An 18,696-nucleotide genomic window follows, 5' to 3' on the forward strand; every position below is an offset into this window, starting at 1 on the left:
ATGGCTATCCTCTTACTCTTGTGGGGGTACTATAGCTATCTTGTTACTCTTGTGGGGGCACTATGGTGACACTATTACTCTTGTGGGGACACTATGGCTATCCTATTACTCTTGTGGGGGCACTATAGCTATCTTGTTACTCTTGTGGGGGCACTATAGCTATACTATTACTCTTATGATGGCACTATGGCTATCCTATTACTCTTGTGGGGGCACTATGGCTATACTATTACTCTTGTGGGGGCGCTATGGCTATCCTTTTACTCTTGTGGGGGCGCTATGGCTATCCTTTTACTCTTGTGGGGGCGCTATGGCTATCCTTTTACTCTTGTGGGGGCACTATAGCTATCTTGTTACTCTTATGGGGGCACTATAGCTATACTATTACTCTTGTGGGGGCACTATGGCTATACTATTACTCTTGTGGGGGCGCTATGGCTATCCTCTTACTCTTGTGGGGGTACTATAGCTATCTTGTTACTCTTGTGGGGGTACTATAGCTATCTTGTTACTCTTGTGGGGGCACTATGGCTATCCTATTACTCTTGTGGGGGTACTATAGCTATCTTGTTACTCTTGTGGGGGCACTATGGTGACACTATTACTCTTGTGGGGGCACTATGGCTATCCTATTACTCTTGTGGGGGCACTATAGCTATCTTGTTACTCTTGTGGGGGCACTATAGCTATACTATTACTCTTATGATGGCACTATGGCTATCCTATTACTCTGGTGGGGGCACTATGGCTATACTATTACTCTTGTGGGGGCGCTATGGCTATCCTTTTACTCTTGTGGGGGCGCTATGGCTATCCTTTTACTCTTGTGGGGGCGCTATGGCTATCCTTTTACTCTTGTGGGGGCACTATAGCTATCTTGTTACTCTTATGGGGGCACTATAGCTATACTATTACTCTTGTGGGGGCACTATGGCTATACTATTACTCTTGTGGGGGCGCTATGGCTATCCTCTTACTCTTGTGGGGGTACTATAGCTATCTTGTTACTCTTGTGGGGGCACTATGAAGATCCTATTACTCTTGTGGGGGCACTATGGCTATACTATTTCTCTTGTGGGGGCACTATGGCTATACTATTACTCTTATGGTGGCACTATGGCTATACTATTACTCTTGTGGGGGCACTATGGCTATACTATTACTCTTGTGGGGGCAGAAATCATCCCAGGGCCGTAGCGGTGCAACCTGGACGTCCATCTTCCAGCAGCCTGTGCGAAACCCTGGAGAGCCAATGCGCATGCGCGCTCATCCTCCGCAGCCCCATTACCTCATCCGCCGGCCCAGGGGCGCGTGCGCAAAAACATCTCACCCGTCACTGCCCCAGTCGTAATGTCAGGCAGACACTAGAGGGCGCCATGTTACTGTAATGAGCGCTACTATAGCTATCTTGTTACTCTTGTGGGGGTACTATAGCTATCTTGTTACTCTTGTGGGGGCACTATGGCTATCCTATTACTCTTGTGGGGGCACTATGGCTATACTATTTCTCTTGTGGGGGCACTATGGCTATACTATTACTCTTATGGTGGCACTATGGCTATACTATTACTCTTGTGGGGGCACTATGGCTATACTATTACTCTTGTGGGGACACTATGGCTATACTATTACTCTTGTGGGGGCACTATGGCTATACTATTACTCTTATGATGGCACTATGGCTATACTATTACTCTTGTGGGGGCACTATAGCTATCTTGTTACTCTTGTGGGGGCACTATGGCTATACTATTACTCTTATGGTGGCACTATGGCTATACTATTACTCTTGTGGGGGCACTATGGCTATACTATTACTCTTGTGGGGGCACTATGGCTATACTATTACTCTTGTGGGGGCACTATGGCTATACTATTACTCTTGTGGGGGCACTATAGCTATCTTGTTACTCTTGTGGGGGCACTATGCTATCCTATCACTCCTAGCCATCATATGGAGGCAGTGCGCCTGTCTCTTGGCCTCTCTCCTTTTTGATAGGCGCTAAAACTGACCCTGCTCTGTCTACCCTGCTGCTGCCACCAATGAATGTTCTATGTCACGTTACCGATAAAGTTATTGACAAAAAAAACTGAAACAACTCCCGGCGCCGGCAGCGGTTAGTAACATCTTCAGGCCTGGCTACGCTGACCACGCCTCCCGGAGCCGGTGCATTGTGGGAAGAGAAAGGCTCAGGCAAATATGGCGGATGCTGTAGAGCCGTGAGTATGTGTGTGTGCTGTCAGGGTCCCCGCCTGCTCTCTCGCCCCCTCTCCCCTGTGTGTCCCAGGCAGGAGCGCCCTCCAAACCCTTCTTTTATTCTCTCTCTCTCTTTTAGGGAGAAGAAAAGAAGGCGGATAGAAGAGCTGTCTGACAAGTTAGTGCTGGCACAGGGGAGTTGTTAGGACATGGACAGGTTTGAAAGAGGAGATCAAATTCCAATTAAAAACTCTAGCACAGGAAACTCTGCCTCCCCCCCCTATGACCAGAAAAGGGGTCCCTGGCACCCCCACCCCTTTCCCAGCACAGGGGACCCTTGCACCCACCCATGCCAAGAACAAGGAACCCCCCCCCCCCTATGACCAGTAAAGGGGTCCCTGGTAACCCGCCCCCCATACCCAGCACATGCCCCTCCTCCCCCAAATTGGCCAGCACTGGGGTCATTATTGGCATCAACCCCCATGCCCAGCACAGGGGACCCTGGCCCCCTGAATACCCCCCCCCCCCGCCATGGCCAACACAGGGGACCCTGGCACATGCCCCCTTCTCATGCCCCCCTCCCATGCCCAGCACAGGGGACCCTGGCACACGCCCGCCCCCCATGCCCATCACAGTGCACTCAAGTCTTGTCCAGCGTGGTGGACTACAGCACACTCCTTTCCTTCATATGAGACCGTAGCACTCACATAGGGGCAGGAATGAGCTCCTGTCTCTAATCAACTTCACTCTATTTTTGCTTTTTTTCTTTTTGTTACCACCTTGGCTACATGGTGCACCATCCTTTGTTCTGCCCACATTGTTAGAGAAACAGACATATTTCACAATGAGCGTTTTACATTTGTTCGTACATCTCTAGGGGAAATAACAGAGGAACAGCACAGTTATCAGGAATATTTAGCTAAATTGTTATTCTGTAGGGATCACAAATATTTGTGGAAGACCTGTAGTGTAAATGCCCTCCACCTAATTGTATTGCACTCCTTATTCATATCTACTACATGTCATAAGCATCTGCCCTAATGCTAACCTCATTGTTCTTCCTCTCTGGTTTGTTGTACATCCCATGATGTCTCAGAAACAATGAGGAGAGAGAATCTTCCCTGCTAGTTTGGAATATCCAGTGATTATCCATACCATAGGTATACAGACTGGGATGCTGAGCTGGGAGCTTCTTATATATACAGGAGTAGTTAAAGTGATGGGCATTTTTATCTTCCCCCCCCCCATCTTAGTAGTGGGTACAATCCTGTTGGAAATAATTTTTTGTCCAGCATTTTAATTTTTGTACATGACTTCCCCTATATCAGGGTAGAATGAACATGAGAAGAACCTGCATGCAGAGTCTGTTCCTCTCCCTCTAGATTTGTTTTTCTCTCCTAATATTGACCAGATGTTATCATCAATGTATTTGTCTGTATTATAATGCCTATAGTTGTAATGAAAAGTGAAGATAATTCCATAGCAAATAATCAGAAAGATGATCCCACATAGGATTGCAGGGCTGTGGTCCTATAATGTGATCATTCTTCCACTCCTGAGGGGTTGGAGGGGACTTGACGCTTTATAGATTGAGTCATCATACGGTCTGCACTGATTCTGGAGGTCCGAATTGCTTAAAAATTAACTACAGGCAGTCCCCGGGTTACATACAAGCTAGGGTCTGTAGGTTTGTTCTTAAATTTAATTTGTATGTAAGTCGGAACTGTATATTTTATCATTGTAATCCCAGCCAGAACTTTTTTGGTCTCTGTGACAATTGGATTTTAAAAATGTTGGGTTGTCATAAGAATCAATATTAACAATAAAGCTTCATTACAGACACCTGTGATAACTGTTACAGCTGATTATAGTAGCCTAGGACTAAAGTACAGTAAATTACCAATATCCAGAGGTCCGTTTGTAACTAGGGGTTGTATGTAAGTTGAATGTTCTTAAGTAGGGGACCGCCTGTACTGGGTTCTGATTGTTTGTTATAGGAATGATCTCTACTATTTATTTAATTCTCCTTATGCCATCTGTGATCTATAAATGCAGTGAATTATACCTTGTGCAGGGCCTGAAGGGAGGAGCAGGACTCTAGGTTCTATAAAGGATTCAGGAATACAATGAGAATGAGTCTTTCTCCTCCCTTCAGGCCCTCGCACCATGTATTATACAATGAATTAGCTGTGACTGGAGGCAGATTTCCTGTCATTTTTAATTGTAATCCTAATCTTTCAACTCTTCTCCAGTTGCTTGTAATAGGAAAGTTTTACAAACTGTGATGATGTATTGACTTGCGCTTTTATGGTCAGAATATGGCTGCTTTCTTCCACTAACAGCGCCACTCTCCTCCATTGCACGTAAAGAGATTGACAATTTGTATGCGGCCCATTGATGTGAGTGGCGCTGTTTCCCATCCAAAGTGTATCTGGGTATAATAACACATACAACCTACCACATGTATTTCCATTGGCTCCTACACATAGCAGTGGTTCGTTCGGCCATGAGCCAAATGATAGCTGGTCCTATCCATTGCCTTGTTTGCGGCTTGGGCTGTGTTTTATACTGTGACCACCGGCTCTGATCAGGCCCAGTCCGGCTCTGATCAAGGGGTCATCTCCCCCTGTGACAGGTGAAAACAAGAAAGTAAAACATGAAAAAGAAATGTACTCCATTTTATAATGGTAAAAAAAAATACTATATATTACAAAGAAAAAATGAAAAAAAAAAGCCCTCTATCCCTATGTGTCACAAATGAAAAACGCAGCAAATATTTTTACTGTATTGCATAAAAAAAGGAAGTTATGTCCCTTAAATTAAAGATTGACGAAAAATTGCTAAAAATGCCCTGGTCATTAAAGCCTGGTCATAAAGGGGTTAAGAGCCTTAGGGCAATTGCTAGTCTAGTTGTTGCAGGGGCTAAAACGTGGGATAATTATAATGGAAACAATACGATTATTATTGAGCTCCATCTGGAAACTCAGTGTTGGTTTCATTGGAGTAGAGGTACTTATCCTCAAATAGTTCCAGACCATCTCTATATGTGCATATACCTCCTATAGGTATCGCCTATTATAAGCCAGACCACTAATAGACAAAGTAATTGTAGTTACATCTCGTTGTCTTCCATCAGCAGGTAAGTGCAGCTTCTCGCCTCACACCTCAGGTCTCCTGTTTGTGGTGGTTGTCATCGCAGCCTAAAAAGTTTCTGATGTAACCTTCATCTCTGTATAAGACGTATCAGTGAAATGTCCTGTGTTCTATGCAGAATGGCTGTGGATGTTGGGTGTGGGGACACTGGAGACTGGGAAGGTCGCTGGAACCATGTTAAGAAGTTCCTCGAGCGATCGGGACCTTTCACACACCCCGAGTTCGAACCAAGCAACGAAGTGAGAACCCGCACATTTCCATTCCTGTATTTGTAGCTTACTGATGTAGAATAAGACCTGTCTGCACTGTGTCTTGTGATAAGTTTTGTTTCTGCCTGCATGTGTCATACCCAATATGTAGTAACCAGCATGAGAAATGCTAAACTGACAAAGTAAGGTGACCTGCTAAGGGTGATCAGTGTAGAAGAGCCATGGCAGCGCTCACCACTTGGTGACCCCAAAGTGCTGCACAGCACCTAAAAGGAAAAATGTATATACAAATAGTCCCTATTAAAGGAAATCCATTATGATAAACCTATGAGTAATTGTCCCTGGTTTATCATAATGGGTTTTGATGGAAGATTTCCTTTAATGGAAATCTACCACAAGGATGACGGATTGTAAACCAAGCACACTTACATATTAGTGTGTGCCCCCTCTGGCAGGATCTTCTATTTTTTTTTTTAGCTTTTTATGCCCTAGTTTTAACAAAAATAAATTCTTTAAAAATTATGCTAAGTTCCATAGCTGTCAATTGAAGCCCAGAGCCCATCGGGCTCATTTGCATAATCTTTAAACATTTATTTTTGTAAAGACTAGGGCATAAGAAGCTAAAAGAAGAGAAAACCGTGCCAGAGGGTGGCACACATAATGTTAGTGTACTTGATTCACAATTCTTCATCCTGGTGGTAGATATTACTTTAGGCCCGTGTATACCTGCCGTGTGGTGGTACAATCCTACGGGCTGCACACAGTACAGTGGACAAGAGTCCCTGCATTATATTGAAATATAATGCAGGGACGTTCCCTCTGTCGGCTGGACAGCCACGTCGGAATTGTAATAGTTAATATAGTTCCGGCGCGGCTTTTCGTCCCTGCATTATATTTCTAAATGATGCAGGGGCTCCCATCCACTGTACTGTGTGTAGCCCGTGGGATGCTACCACCAAACAGCAGGTATACACGGGCTGCACTTGTTTGGGTATCAGACCTTAAAGATATCCTACAGTTTGGTGTGTGTACGGCTCCACAGCTGATTTTAAGCCCTAATCATTACCTCCAAAGTTTATATACATCCAAGCAATTACAAATGACTGCAGAGGGGGCCCTGCTCTGTAGCAGCAGGTGTTCCTCTAGCTATACAGATACATGATGCTATTTTAGTTTGTTTTGGTGACAATTCAAATTAATGACGCAATCGCGGTCAAAAAGGCTCCGAATGGGTTAAAAATAACTAAAAGCAGTCACCTCGCCACTCCCCTGCCGGTCCTGATACAACCCTTCCAGGTCTCTGCTGGTCTTCACTTCCTGGATCTTCTCGACACACGGCAAGTGCCCCTCAGCCAATCATCATCTGAGGCGGGTCACGGCTGCAGGCAGTGATTGGTTGAACCATCATTCCCAGAGTGTCAAGAGGGACTAGAAATTTTAGACTGACCAGGATCGGGAGTGGTGGAAGAGAAGGCTTGTTTTTTGTTTTGTTTTTAAGCAATTCTCAGAACATTTTTACCTTCCCTTTTATGAGCCCAGTATAGCTAACGGCTGCCCAGGATTTATAATCTGGATTTTATACCTGTCCTGTTTGTACTAATCTGTTTGTCTTTTTCCAGTCTCTTCAGTTTCTCTTAGAAACCTGTAAAATACTGGTTGTTGGAGCTGGGGGATTGGGGTGTGAACTTCTCAAAAATCTGGTAATTCCTTCTGTGTTCCGTGTGTTTCAGTCTACGTGTGCAAATAGTAAGAGTCGGTGTATAACGTGCCCTAAGGGCCGTTCTATAATGCCCTGTGTAGAGTAGGCGCCATAGTAGGGCACGTGTAGAAAGAGGCAATATTTATAAGTTGTCGCATAAATTGGCCAGTATATAGTGATGTCTACAAAGGCTTATTACATTATCAGGTCAGAAACCTTCCATTGCAATGTCCTCCAAGGATGCCCTCAGCTCAGATTTCACTGGAGTAGTCACTGGCAATAAAGGAATCAATATATAATGATTATAAATTATAAATGTCCCATTATTGATGGAAGATGCAGCGAGGTCTCTGGCCACTTAGTGGCAGGAACTGATGTTCTCTATGTGAGGAGATACCAATGACGTGTTTCTCTTTACACTTCAGGCCCTTTCAGGATTTCGGCAGATCCATGTCATCGATATGGACACCATTGACGTTTCTAATTTGAATAGACAGTTCTTATTCCGGTAAGTGATGCCGCTATTTCCTAATTTTTTTGTTAATTATCCTTTTTTTTTTCGCACTTATAAACATAACCACCTCAGTCATCATCTCTTACTGTATCTCTGATGCTCTCAGCGATTTCCCATTGACCGTACACGGAGGGACAGGATGGATGCTCAACCACAGGATCCCCGTTACTGTGTTATGTGGGGGTCCTAGTAATGGGGACCCCCACACATAATAATAATAATAATTCTTTATTTATATAGCGCACACAGATTACGCAGCGCTGCACAAGCATGTCAAATTGGTCCCTGTCCCCATGGGGCTCACAATCTAAACAGCCTAACAGTATGTTTTTTGGAGTGTTATGCCCTAGGCCAGTGGTGGCGAACCTATGGCACGGGTGCCAGAGGCGGCACTCCGAGCCCTTTCTGTGGGCACCCGGGCCATCGCCCCAGCACATCAGACAGGACTCAAAGAGTTTTCCTGCAGTTCTAAGCAACTGGGAAGCAAATATGCTGCTTTCAGTGATATTTTAAAGTGACTACTTAGGAAGAGGGAGAATGTGTAGACAGGGCCTAATTATCTTTGGAAGACCTTCTGCTGGCCCCACGATTCTCTGTGTACAGAGGGACACTGGAAAGAAGCTACAATGATGCAAATTTTCCATCTTTTTTTTTCTACTATGTTGCTATCCTCAGGAGGCCAGTATGATTAAACGTAGTTGAAGAACAGGGAGCAATAAGTTACTGCTTTAATTTTTGGGTGGCACTTCGCAACCCCAAATGAGGGTTTGGGGTTGCAGTTTGGGCACTCGGTCACTAAAAGGTTCGCCATCACTGCCCTAGGCTGCAGAGGACATGGGATAACAATCAAAGTCGGTACAATCCCATTAAGAAGATATGGACTAGGGGTCGTGTTCATAATGTGTTTTTTTTTTTCTCCCCCCCCCTCCTATAAGTATCTACAGTTTATTTTCTGTGTATATAATGTGTTTTTTTTTTAAAGGAATGCGGGATCTATTTCTGCTTCTGATTAGACATAATGTTTAATTCTGTTTTTCAGGCCTAAAGATGTTGGAAGACCCAAAGCAGAGGTTGCGGCAGAATTTATAAATGAAAGAATACCTGACTGCTGTGTCACCCCGTATCCTGGATTACCATATGCATTCATCACACATTGCAGATCATCACTGGGGTCCCAGAACTATTGTTAATATTATTGGTGACTTATGGACATACAAATCATATCACACTCATTTAGTCATGGAAGATTGGCAGCTTTATATGGTACCAGCATAATCTATAGGATAGGGGGATAAATGTATGGTCAGGGCGAGATCATGTCCAAGAAGTTCCACGATCTACAGAACAGGGAACTTTAAGTCTCGCTAACCTGCCTTGGAGCAACGTGACCTCTAGGTTCTGCCCTATGTCCCATTGACTTCTATGGGACATCCATTTTAATTTACAGGTTGACTGGTATGGAGTGGGTCAGGGAAACTTGTGACTCCCCCACCCGTTCTGTAGTTCACAGGGGGTTTTGGATGTCAGACCCCTTCCATCTTACATGTATCCCCCTATTCAGGGAAGGGTGTAACAAAATGGGTCTAATTTCTCGCTGGTTCTCTCCACACATGTGCAGCTCTCTGTAGTCCAACATTGTTGTACATTTTTCCCTTAACTCATGGAATTTAAAGACATTATAAAAAGATTCAGGATTACGATGAATCCTTCTACCGAGGTAACAATCGTTTCAGCGTTGTTTCACGTGACATATGTTTATTCCAAACCTAAATGTATCTTTAACTATTCTCCACTTTTCAGAGTTTCATATCATAGTGTGTGGTCTGGATTCCATCATCGCCAGGCGCTGGTTGAATGGGATGCTGGTAATGTTTCTATCCATTCCTATTGTGTACCAATAATACAGAGCTGTTTCTTTGTCTCGTCTGAGATGACCGCATTCACATTGTGAAGTATGGACGATATGTTGTCTGTATTATGCAGTCTGAACACACCCCGACTCCCATCTTCAATGCTACAGGTCACTGCTCTGTAGTGGGACTAGTGATCCATATTGAAAGTATGGAAGTCTCTCAGGGAGGCTGTGATTTACAGTCTGGCTAAGACATGAGGGGTGTATTGTACAGGCTGATTTAAAAAAATGTGGGAGCACATGTAACATTTGTTTTCTTTTTTGCAACTTTTTTTTAAGTTGGATGAAGTCGGGATACTTTAGCTGTGCCATGTTTCTTTCTAAATTTGCTGTTGTGATACATGTCATTTTTTTATTTGTCACTGTTTTGCCTTTTTTTTATTTTCTTGCGCCTTTTTAGGTGCATTTATGGAACTAAGCATGGGGTCATTTGTCCTTTTTACACATAAAGTCTCTAATTTGCTCTAAAAGAAAAGTTGCAAAATAAAGAAAACATCAGTTTTGGAAAGATACATTTAACACTGCAACAGACACACCCACCAGATAACTTCTTAAAACCCTGGCATAGTCAAACATGCACCCAGAAAGTCCCCGAAAAATCAAAACAGTTCAAAATAAAGATACATGTCCCCCATGCAAAAGCAATGTAGTTGTCGGTAATCTTTCTTTTTGTATATTATTGAATTTGATTAAAGTTCCTTTCTTTTTTTTTTTTTTTTTTTTAGATGTCTTTGCTAAACTATGACGATGGAGTATTGCAGCAAAGTACAGTAATTCCTCTAATTGATGGCGGCACAGAAGGCTTTAAAGGAAACGCCCGGGTCATTTTACCAGGAATGACGGCCTGCGTGGAGTGCACTCTGGAATTGTACCCTCCACAGGTAAAGGTTTTGCTGTACCCTGTATGTAGCTCCTTGTTAATGCTTATGATTACAAACTAGACAGGAAGGGTTCGAAGTAATAGGCTGCATTCACTCCGCCATAATCCTGCAATATTATACGGATCCCTTTCATGCGTTAGGACATGTCATTAGACCCATGTGAAAGATGGGGTTCAGTATGATTGTATTAGGACTTTGTGAACCTAGTCAGGGGCCTGCGATTAGAGACTTTTGCTTTGGATGTCAATTATTGTAGCAAGCTTAGACAATTTTTCGCCTATGCACTGCCAAAGCTTAGATCTTTCAGTAGACTTGTATCCGTGCAAGAGGCCTTGCTAACCTTGGCTTTGATCTTAGCCTTCCTTTCCACTTTTTGCCTTGTGCTCATGTAAATCTCACCTAAAGCAGCTAAACAAAACCACGACTAAAGCCTATTCTGCAGTTTGTATTGGATCCTGCTCTTCTGTGACTTCAAGATTAATTGACTGAGTAAATAGACTGAGCTTCTGGACCAGTCTCTATCTATTTATATATAATATAATCTACACACATATATATATGGCTCTGTGCCTCTTTACATAACAAATGCTGCATATCCCTCAGGCTACATTCACACAGCCGGGTGGAGAAGGTAAGGGGATTCAGCGCCCCCCACCACTCCCCCATTCCAAAGAAAGTCTAGTGGTTTCAAAATAGCACCTGCTCTATAGGACCCAGCTCGGTCATGGTGTGATGAGACACTTTGTGCTCACCACATTGTCATGGATGCCCCACTACAAATAGAAATAGAACCTTAGTCTTGATGTCCTAGAAATCAGACCCCATCCTAGTCCATTCACCAGTTTTGTTTGTCTTTCACTCATATAGATTAATTTCCCCATGTGTACGATTGCCTCCATGCCCCGATTACCAGAACACTGTATAGAATATGTCCGGATATTGCAGTGGCCAAAGGAACAGCCATTTGGAGGTATGGAAAATTTTATTTCAATTGTGAGATGTCATTTCGTGTAAATGCAATGCTTTATTACTGCATTTTATATTTTATGTGGAACATTTATTATTGAAGTCTATGTATTAATGTCAATTGCAAGTTAAGAGGGTGTTATTTTCTTGTAATGTGATAGTAGTAGTAATAATCTTTATTTATATAGCGCCATCAAATTCACTAGAATATGTTATCACTTCCTCCTTTGGTAGTCTCTTCCCCCGGGACTCACAAATCCTAAAATTTGGGGGCTCACAGCAATGGTATATTGCTCCCTGCAACTTTAGTGTCAGAAACCCTCTGCAGCAGGTCTCATGAAACAAGCCATGCTGTGCTTTCCCGTACAGTTTCCCACATAGGTAAGAGGCCACAATGTTCCTGGGTTAGGGAAGAACAATGATAGGGGTAGTAGTCCTATACTATTCTGCCCTGGTTGGGCCCAGAGATTGAACTTCATAACCATATGACATCACTTACCTTGATAGGTAATAAGTCACATTGTAACAGTGTCTTTGGTAAAGTCATATCATTGTGTAAAGTTGACTCTGTTTCATTCTGCAGAGGGCGTAGCACTGGATGGAGATGATCCTGAACACATTCAGTGGATATTTAAAAATTCCTTGGACAGGGCGGCGCAATATAATATCCGAGGTGTAACGTATAGACTTACTCAGGGTAAGTACAGAATACCCTGCATTGTAACACGTGTGTCAGCATCCAGGTGTATTCCCTAGCATCGAGCCATATCTCCTCCATATAATACAGATCCATATATGCAGTAAAAAAGGGCTTTATAAGAAGGTTAAACTAAAAGATTTTTAAGGTTTTGTTCATCTTGAGTTGTACTGCCATTTGTCTACAGGACAATGCAACCCCAGACTATAGCCACTGTCACATGTAGTGCTACATTTGTGTTATGAAACACGATGCACACCCCACGGGAGGGGCTTTGCCTGATTTGCATTTGCATGTTTTGCAATGTTCACATGTAAAACAAGTGGTGCTTGTTCCGTTACAGTAGAAACACATGCAATTGGGCCAAGGCCTTCCCTGTGGGGTTTGAATAACACAACTGAAACACTATTTTGGACCACAGCCTTTATTACCGTATTTTTTGGACTATAAGGCGCACCAGATTATAAGGCGCACCATCAATAAATGCCTGCTAAAACGTCTAGGTGTATATATATATACACCGGATTATTAGGCGCATCTGACTATAAGGATGAATGACCAGCAGGTGGCAGACCAGTGCCAAGTTCAAGGCAGCTGTTGTCTGTGTAAGTACGGTTCATATATAAGGCGCACTGGACTATAAGGCGCACCTTTGATTTCTGAGAAAATCAAAGGATTTTTTTGTATGCCTTATAGTCCGAAAAATACGGTATAAGCTGTTCTAACCATTCGATGTCCAGTGTCTAATATCTGAATTTCTTTTTAGGTGTTGTGAAGAGAATCATCCCAGCTGTAGCATCCACAAATGCAGTAATTGCAGGTACAAACTAGAAAAATTTGGACCCTTCTCTCACTTCATGAGCGTAAAATATCTGGGCATCATAGACCTAACACTGTACACACAAGCAACATAGTGAGATGGCCATGAAGGCTCTGCTGTTCTGGCTTCTGAGCTTCATGACACTTCCTGTTCTGTAGAAATTCTTGGCACTCGTATCAATGTCACAAGAAAGATTACATTAACATATGATGCCTTTTAATGGATCGACCATTGGTAATAGATGACGCCTTACCTCCTCCCCTTCCCTGCACAATGTCAGGTGGCACCTGCTCATTAATGTGGAGTCTGTGGATAGGAAAGACATTGGTATCATTCTATGAAAGATCCGTTTTACTGCTTGTATCTGTCTATTGTGGAATGTTGACGTCCGTAACAATACGACTAAGAAGTTTCCATTGTGTTTGTAGCCGCCTGTGCAACCGAAGTCTTCAAGATCGCTACCAGGTAACTACCTGCTTGTCTTTTGTTATTACATTTATTGGCACATTTGTTGCTGTCATAACTTTTGTGTTAATTTCTCGGGCAGTGCTTATACTCCGCTGAATAATTACCTGGTGTTCAATGACGTGGATGGATTGTACACTTACACCTTCGAGGCAGAGAGGAAGGTGAGTTGTACTGTGTGATACGCGGTCCCTTCATGATGATGATTTGGTATTGGTCCGGTTTTGAATAAATACCTCTAGCAAATTAGTAAACACATTCTTATAACTAATCATGATTGCTGATTGATATGGTTCCCTTTTATTTAACAGGAGAACTGCCCGGCCTGCAGCCAGCTCCCCCAGAACATCCAGTTTCCTTCCTCTGCCAAACTCCAAGAGGTTTTGGATTATTTAATAAATGACACATCATTGTAAGTAATGGGGGGGACGTCATCAACTTTATTTATTCACTTGTAGTCACAACATGAGGTTTTCACCAAAAGAAAATCTGATTCTAGCATTCTATACAGCATTCTATTTCCTGTAATATGTATGTGGGACTATTCCCCTGTAATTCCTACTTGACTTCTATAAGTAGACGGATAATTAAGTTGTGACTGTGCACATTATTGTCAGTCATAATATATAGGTACTTAAGGGTAGCAACCAGTTAATTAGAATGTAATTATTAATATATTTCCGAATGGAGGCACCAAATTGTACACAATTCTGTAACAATATTCTCCAGAATTGTCACTTCTGGGAAATACAATTCAGTATTATAACAGAAAAGTCAGAGGTGACGACTCCTCTGTCATCTGTGCTACTTATAGTGATCCTTTGTTTGTACCAGCAGTTTATGTATTTTAACAGAGGAGTGGGGAAAGTATAGGGGCTTCCTTTCCATAAAGTGCATACACTCACTGTGGACTCCTACACTTGGCCATGCAGTCCCTTGTAAACGTTCACTGGGGTCTCTCAGCCCCCATGATTTGTTTATTTTTTTTTTGCTTGCTTATAAAGATAGTTCTGTAGTTTCTAGAAAATATCCACCAGGTCCACTCGCATTATAGTAAGCATCAACTAAAACTTGTACACAACAAGGGATCAAGATGTCTGTGTGTTTTCCTTTAGACAAATGAAGTCTCCTGCCATCACTGCGACTCTGGAAGGGAAGAATAAAACCCTCTATTTACAGGTAAGAACATATATGGTGACTTCTCTATCTCTATAAAGAGGGTCATGCATCCCTGTGATATACACATGTGTATGTGAATCCACGCTATTGGTTACCACATCCCCTTGTTCTGCAGACAGTCGCGTCTATAGAAGAACGAACAAGACCTAATCTCTGCAAGACTTTAAAAGGTGAGAGCTCATAGACGTGTCATGGAAATAATCCAGCAGAGTTTGTAGACTAATGGCATATGGCTTGGATATGCCAATGCCGGTGCATTAAAAAGAAGAAAAAAAGCAATCGGACAGTATTAAAGAAAGGAATTTAGTTACACTGGGGAAACGCTATTTGTCAGGTTCCCTTTAAAGGGGTTGCCCTGGCCCTTTGATGATCTGTCCTCAGGAGAGGCCACCAATCTCTAATCACTGAGGGACCAACACCTTGCCATAGACAAGGACATAGACTCGGAAGCATTTGTTTATTGCCAGAATTGCCAACATGTGAACAGAGCCTAAGGATGGTTTCACATGGTCATGTTCTGTTTGTCAAATACGAACAATAAGGCCGGCAGCACATAAATATAATTGGTCCATGGAATCAGGACTGCGTGTTGTTAGATCTCACAGTCCGAGCACAGTGCAGTAGATGGGAGTCTTTGCATCTTACAGGAATATGATGCAAGGGCTCCCCGTCTGCTAATGAAAAAGCAACACAACTGTTAGTGTTGCCATTACTGTTCAGCTGGCAGACAGGGACTCCTATATCACTATGATGCAAGGCCTCCCATCCACTGCACTGTGCTCAGTCTATGAGATCAGACCAACACACAGTCCAGATTCCATGGAGGAGCAAGTTTGTGTTCATCTGGCCAGAGTCTGTTGTATTTTCCAGACTGAACACTGTGGGGACCTAGTCAGATAATCTGATGTTGGGACTCCAGGTCTGGGGACATTGTTCATTCTGGGAAATACAGTCTGGATTTTAAGGACAGCCATCTAAATGTGACCAGAGACAAACTTGCTACATTTTTTCAATAAAACTTTTTTAAATAATTCCTATAAATATAAATGTTCTTTTTTTTTTTCCCTTTTTAGAGTTGGGCCTCGTTGATGGGCAGGAGCTCGCAGTCGCTGACGTCACCACGCCGCAGACTGTACTATTCAAGCTGCACTTCACAACTTAGACTGACTGACGGACGAACACCCGGCACTTGATCCATGTGGCCCCTTGTACTTATTAAACGATCAGACAGGGCTGCGCAGTAATGTATGATGTAACGTGCACTGAGGTGGAGGGCGGATGCTGGTGGCCTGGAATCATGAAAGTGAAGATTTCCTCTGCAGCCATTCATCCAGACAGTCATTAAAATGCTCATGTAACATAGTCCCCGTTAAGCAACTATTTATAAGGGAAGATTTTAAAGAAGCCCCGGAGCATTTTAATTCCAATTTTAGAAACCCTCCAGCATGTCCGGTGTGTGATGACTGCTGTGCACTGTATAAAGGCCTGTATGTCTCTTTTATGTGTGTTCTTTTTGTAATGACAAAACATGCAATGTGTTTTGCAGGAGAGCTGTATACAATGTAATTAGGATAAATAAAACCCTCTTTACCCTTTGTGTGTGTGGATGGGGAATAATCTGCAATGTGGTGAAGATTAAAGTGGAGCCTCGTCTCCAAATTCCCTGCACCCTCATTACAGAATAAGAAACGTCACCCAACTCTTGTATTGTATGTGCGAGACCTGTGGCACCTGATCACAGTATGAAGAGGGCAGGGCCCTGCATCATTATATCATGTCTTAACATCTTGTTCATATACCTGAACTCATAAGCCTTGTAGATATAAAAAGCATAAAGAAGGCAAATCTTACCCATTCTATTGGTGGTAAATATTGACCACAATCAATGAATAAGCAGTAGTAAAGAAGAAATAATAATACAGGCGGTCCCCTACTTAAGAACACTCGACTTACATACGACCCCTAGTTACAAACGGACCTCTGGATATTGGTAATTTATTGTACTTTATTCCTAGGCTACAATGATCAGCTGGCGTCTGCAATGAAGCTTTAGTGTTAATGTTGATTCTTATGACAACCCAACATTTTTAAAAATCCAATTGTCACAGAGACCAAAAAAGTTCTAGCTGGGATTACAATGATAAAATATACAGTTCTGACTTACAAACAAATTCAACTTAAGAACAAACCTACAGACCCTATCTTGTATGTAACCCGGGGACTGCCTGTACATATAATACTGTTATGGGTGCACCTCTTTATTCAACCAGCATTGCAGCCACGTTTCAACATAAATTGGGGGATTTATTAATGCACTTGTGCCACGATTCTGGTGGCTTTGTGCCAAAAAAAAAAAACTGTCTTAAATGTCTTGCACCACGTTTTTGTCACTTTTCCGACTTGGCTGACTAAGGGGCGTGGGTTGCAGAAATCGTCCGTGCGCCTAAAATTCTGGTGCACAGTTTAGACCAACTAAAAATAGGTCTAAAGTATTGTTGTGCTGCACCAGAATTCATCAAGGTGATAAATCTGGCAAAGCAAAAGACTAGTGTTTTCTAGCTTGGGACGGAACCGGAGACACATTGTTAAATCCCTCCCAAAGTCTTTATCAGGCAGTGGGGGTAAATATTGAGACTGTAACATTGCAGCATAATTCCCATACTTTTCACCTCTCCGTTACCTGCATGTGTACTGGAAAGCCGGAGATAACTGAGGACTTGGGAGTCAGTATAAAAGTGAGTAGTGAGTATTAGATTCAGACTCCCAATAAAACCACAAGAGGAGATGGAGGAGGATTTAGGAGGAAGGAAAACGGGGTGTGTTAGATGGGGCCAACACATGCACCAAACGGTAATAAAGCTTCCATGTGCATCAATGGGGAAAGAAATTACTTTAAGTTGAAAGGTTTGCGTCTGGAGGTAAGTGAGGAGGTCTGTGCTGGAGAACACAGTCTGTAGGTTGGGACCCAAGCGCATATGGGACAGAAAATGCACAAAGCATCAGGGAGTGAGAGCCCTATTAGTTTATGGGACTGAGTGCTTTGACCAAAGCCAAAAAATGTCTTGCTATTTAACTTAAAGGGGATTTGTCATAGACCATGCGCTGACAGTCCCCAAACTGATCCTCAGTAAACACATCATAGTTGTGCCTGTGTTCCATCCCCTTCTATGGGACTTCTGGAAGTCAGACGTCACCCAATTGTAATGTATGATTGCCAAAACTGGAGCTTCCATGTTGGCTATAGGTTTAAGAGCTGCAAACAGTGTATGAACTACTGGCTGTGTCCTAGCGCCGCTGCACTAGTGTTACCTCAGTGCACTTGTATCGGGCTGGGTCCGAATTGTACACAACCCCCTGACAAGAATAACCCACTGCCTGCCTGGCTGCCTATTGGGTGTTGGTACATCATGGGACAATAAGTCAACCTAACATTCATTGCATAACACCACAAATATGATGAATCTACAACTTACATTGTGTCTGTATGTTCCCCCAGGGTCTGTGTGGGTTTCCCCTGGGTTTTTCAGTTTCCTCCCACCCTCCAAAAATATACATTTAGGTTACTAGACTTCCCTTTCAATTGTCCCTAATGTGAAGGATGGTCTTCCCTGTTCAGCGCTACAAAACATGAGGACGTGATAGCAGCATCGTTAAAAAAAAAAATATCTCGAAAAACAATGTTTTTGTTTCATGATTCCAAGTGTACAGATAATTTACAGCAAGGTGAAGGCTGCAGATTAGAAGAGTCAAAGTGGTTCTGCAGCAGCTAAGATTACATGGGTCGGGTATACTGTGCGTAATGAGAGTCATTTAAAGGTGATAAATCACCGCTCTGGCCTCTGTTTGCAAGCTGCACACAGATATAGAGCCCGGCCTCTAATAATGAAGGAAGCCTAAATCATTCACCCTAAACCCCGCTTATATTCTATCCACTACTTATTTTAACAAATGAACCCTAAAATCAAAAGTCTGGACAATCCCTTTAAGTGCAACTATAGAATAAT

General features: G+C 42.8%; 1 protein-coding gene across 5 annotated transcripts; it reads left to right on the forward strand.

Moving 5' to 3' along the window:
* The first annotated feature begins 2,075 nt into the window (after positions 1 to 2,075).
* UBA3 (ubiquitin like modifier activating enzyme 3) lies at positions 2,076 to 16,287 on the forward strand. 5 transcript variants are annotated; one of them, XM_072126878.1, is made up of 18 exons: positions 2,076 to 2,220; positions 2,337 to 2,375; positions 5,469 to 5,589; positions 7,179 to 7,259; positions 7,684 to 7,766; positions 8,812 to 8,892; positions 9,446 to 9,489; positions 9,573 to 9,637; positions 10,410 to 10,565; positions 11,433 to 11,535; positions 12,115 to 12,228; positions 12,995 to 13,048; positions 13,477 to 13,513; positions 13,596 to 13,677; positions 13,825 to 13,925; positions 14,629 to 14,692; positions 14,808 to 14,862; positions 15,766 to 16,287. In XM_072126878.1, the coding sequence occupies exons 1-18, from the start codon at positions 2,201 to 2,203 to the stop codon at positions 15,852 to 15,854; spliced, it is 1,389 nt and encodes a 462-aa protein (XP_071982979.1). In that variant the 5' UTR covers positions 2,076 to 2,200; the 3' UTR covers positions 15,855 to 16,287. The 5 variants fall into 5 exon arrangements, with proteins under 5 accessions (XP_071982979.1, XP_071982980.1, XP_071982982.1 ...); XM_072126881.1 differs by having other exon boundaries at positions 2,097 to 2,224; XM_072126879.1 differs by lacking the exon at positions 2,337 to 2,375 and having other exon boundaries at positions 2,080 to 2,220.
* The last annotated feature ends 2,409 nt before the right edge of the window (positions 16,288 to 18,696 follow it).

This window comes from Engystomops pustulosus, chromosome 10, assembly GCF_040894005.1.
Source record: "Engystomops pustulosus chromosome 10, aEngPut4.maternal, whole genome shotgun sequence".
NCBI lineage: Eukaryota > Metazoa > Chordata > Amphibia > Anura > Leptodactylidae > Engystomops > Engystomops pustulosus.

Bases quoted from the DNA above. Each gene is read 5' to 3' on its own strand.
- UBA3 (XM_072126878.1), top strand. From the start codon at position 2,201: ATGGCGGATGCTGTAGAGCC. The intron at 5,590-7,178 runs GTGAGAACCCGC...GTCTTTTTCCAG, and splicing joins AGTTCGAACCAAGCAACGAA to TCTCTTCAGTTTCTCTTAGA. The intron at 12,229-12,994 runs GTAAGTACAGAA...ATTTCTTTTTAG, and splicing joins AACGTATAGACTTACTCAGG to GTGTTGTGAAGAGAATCATC.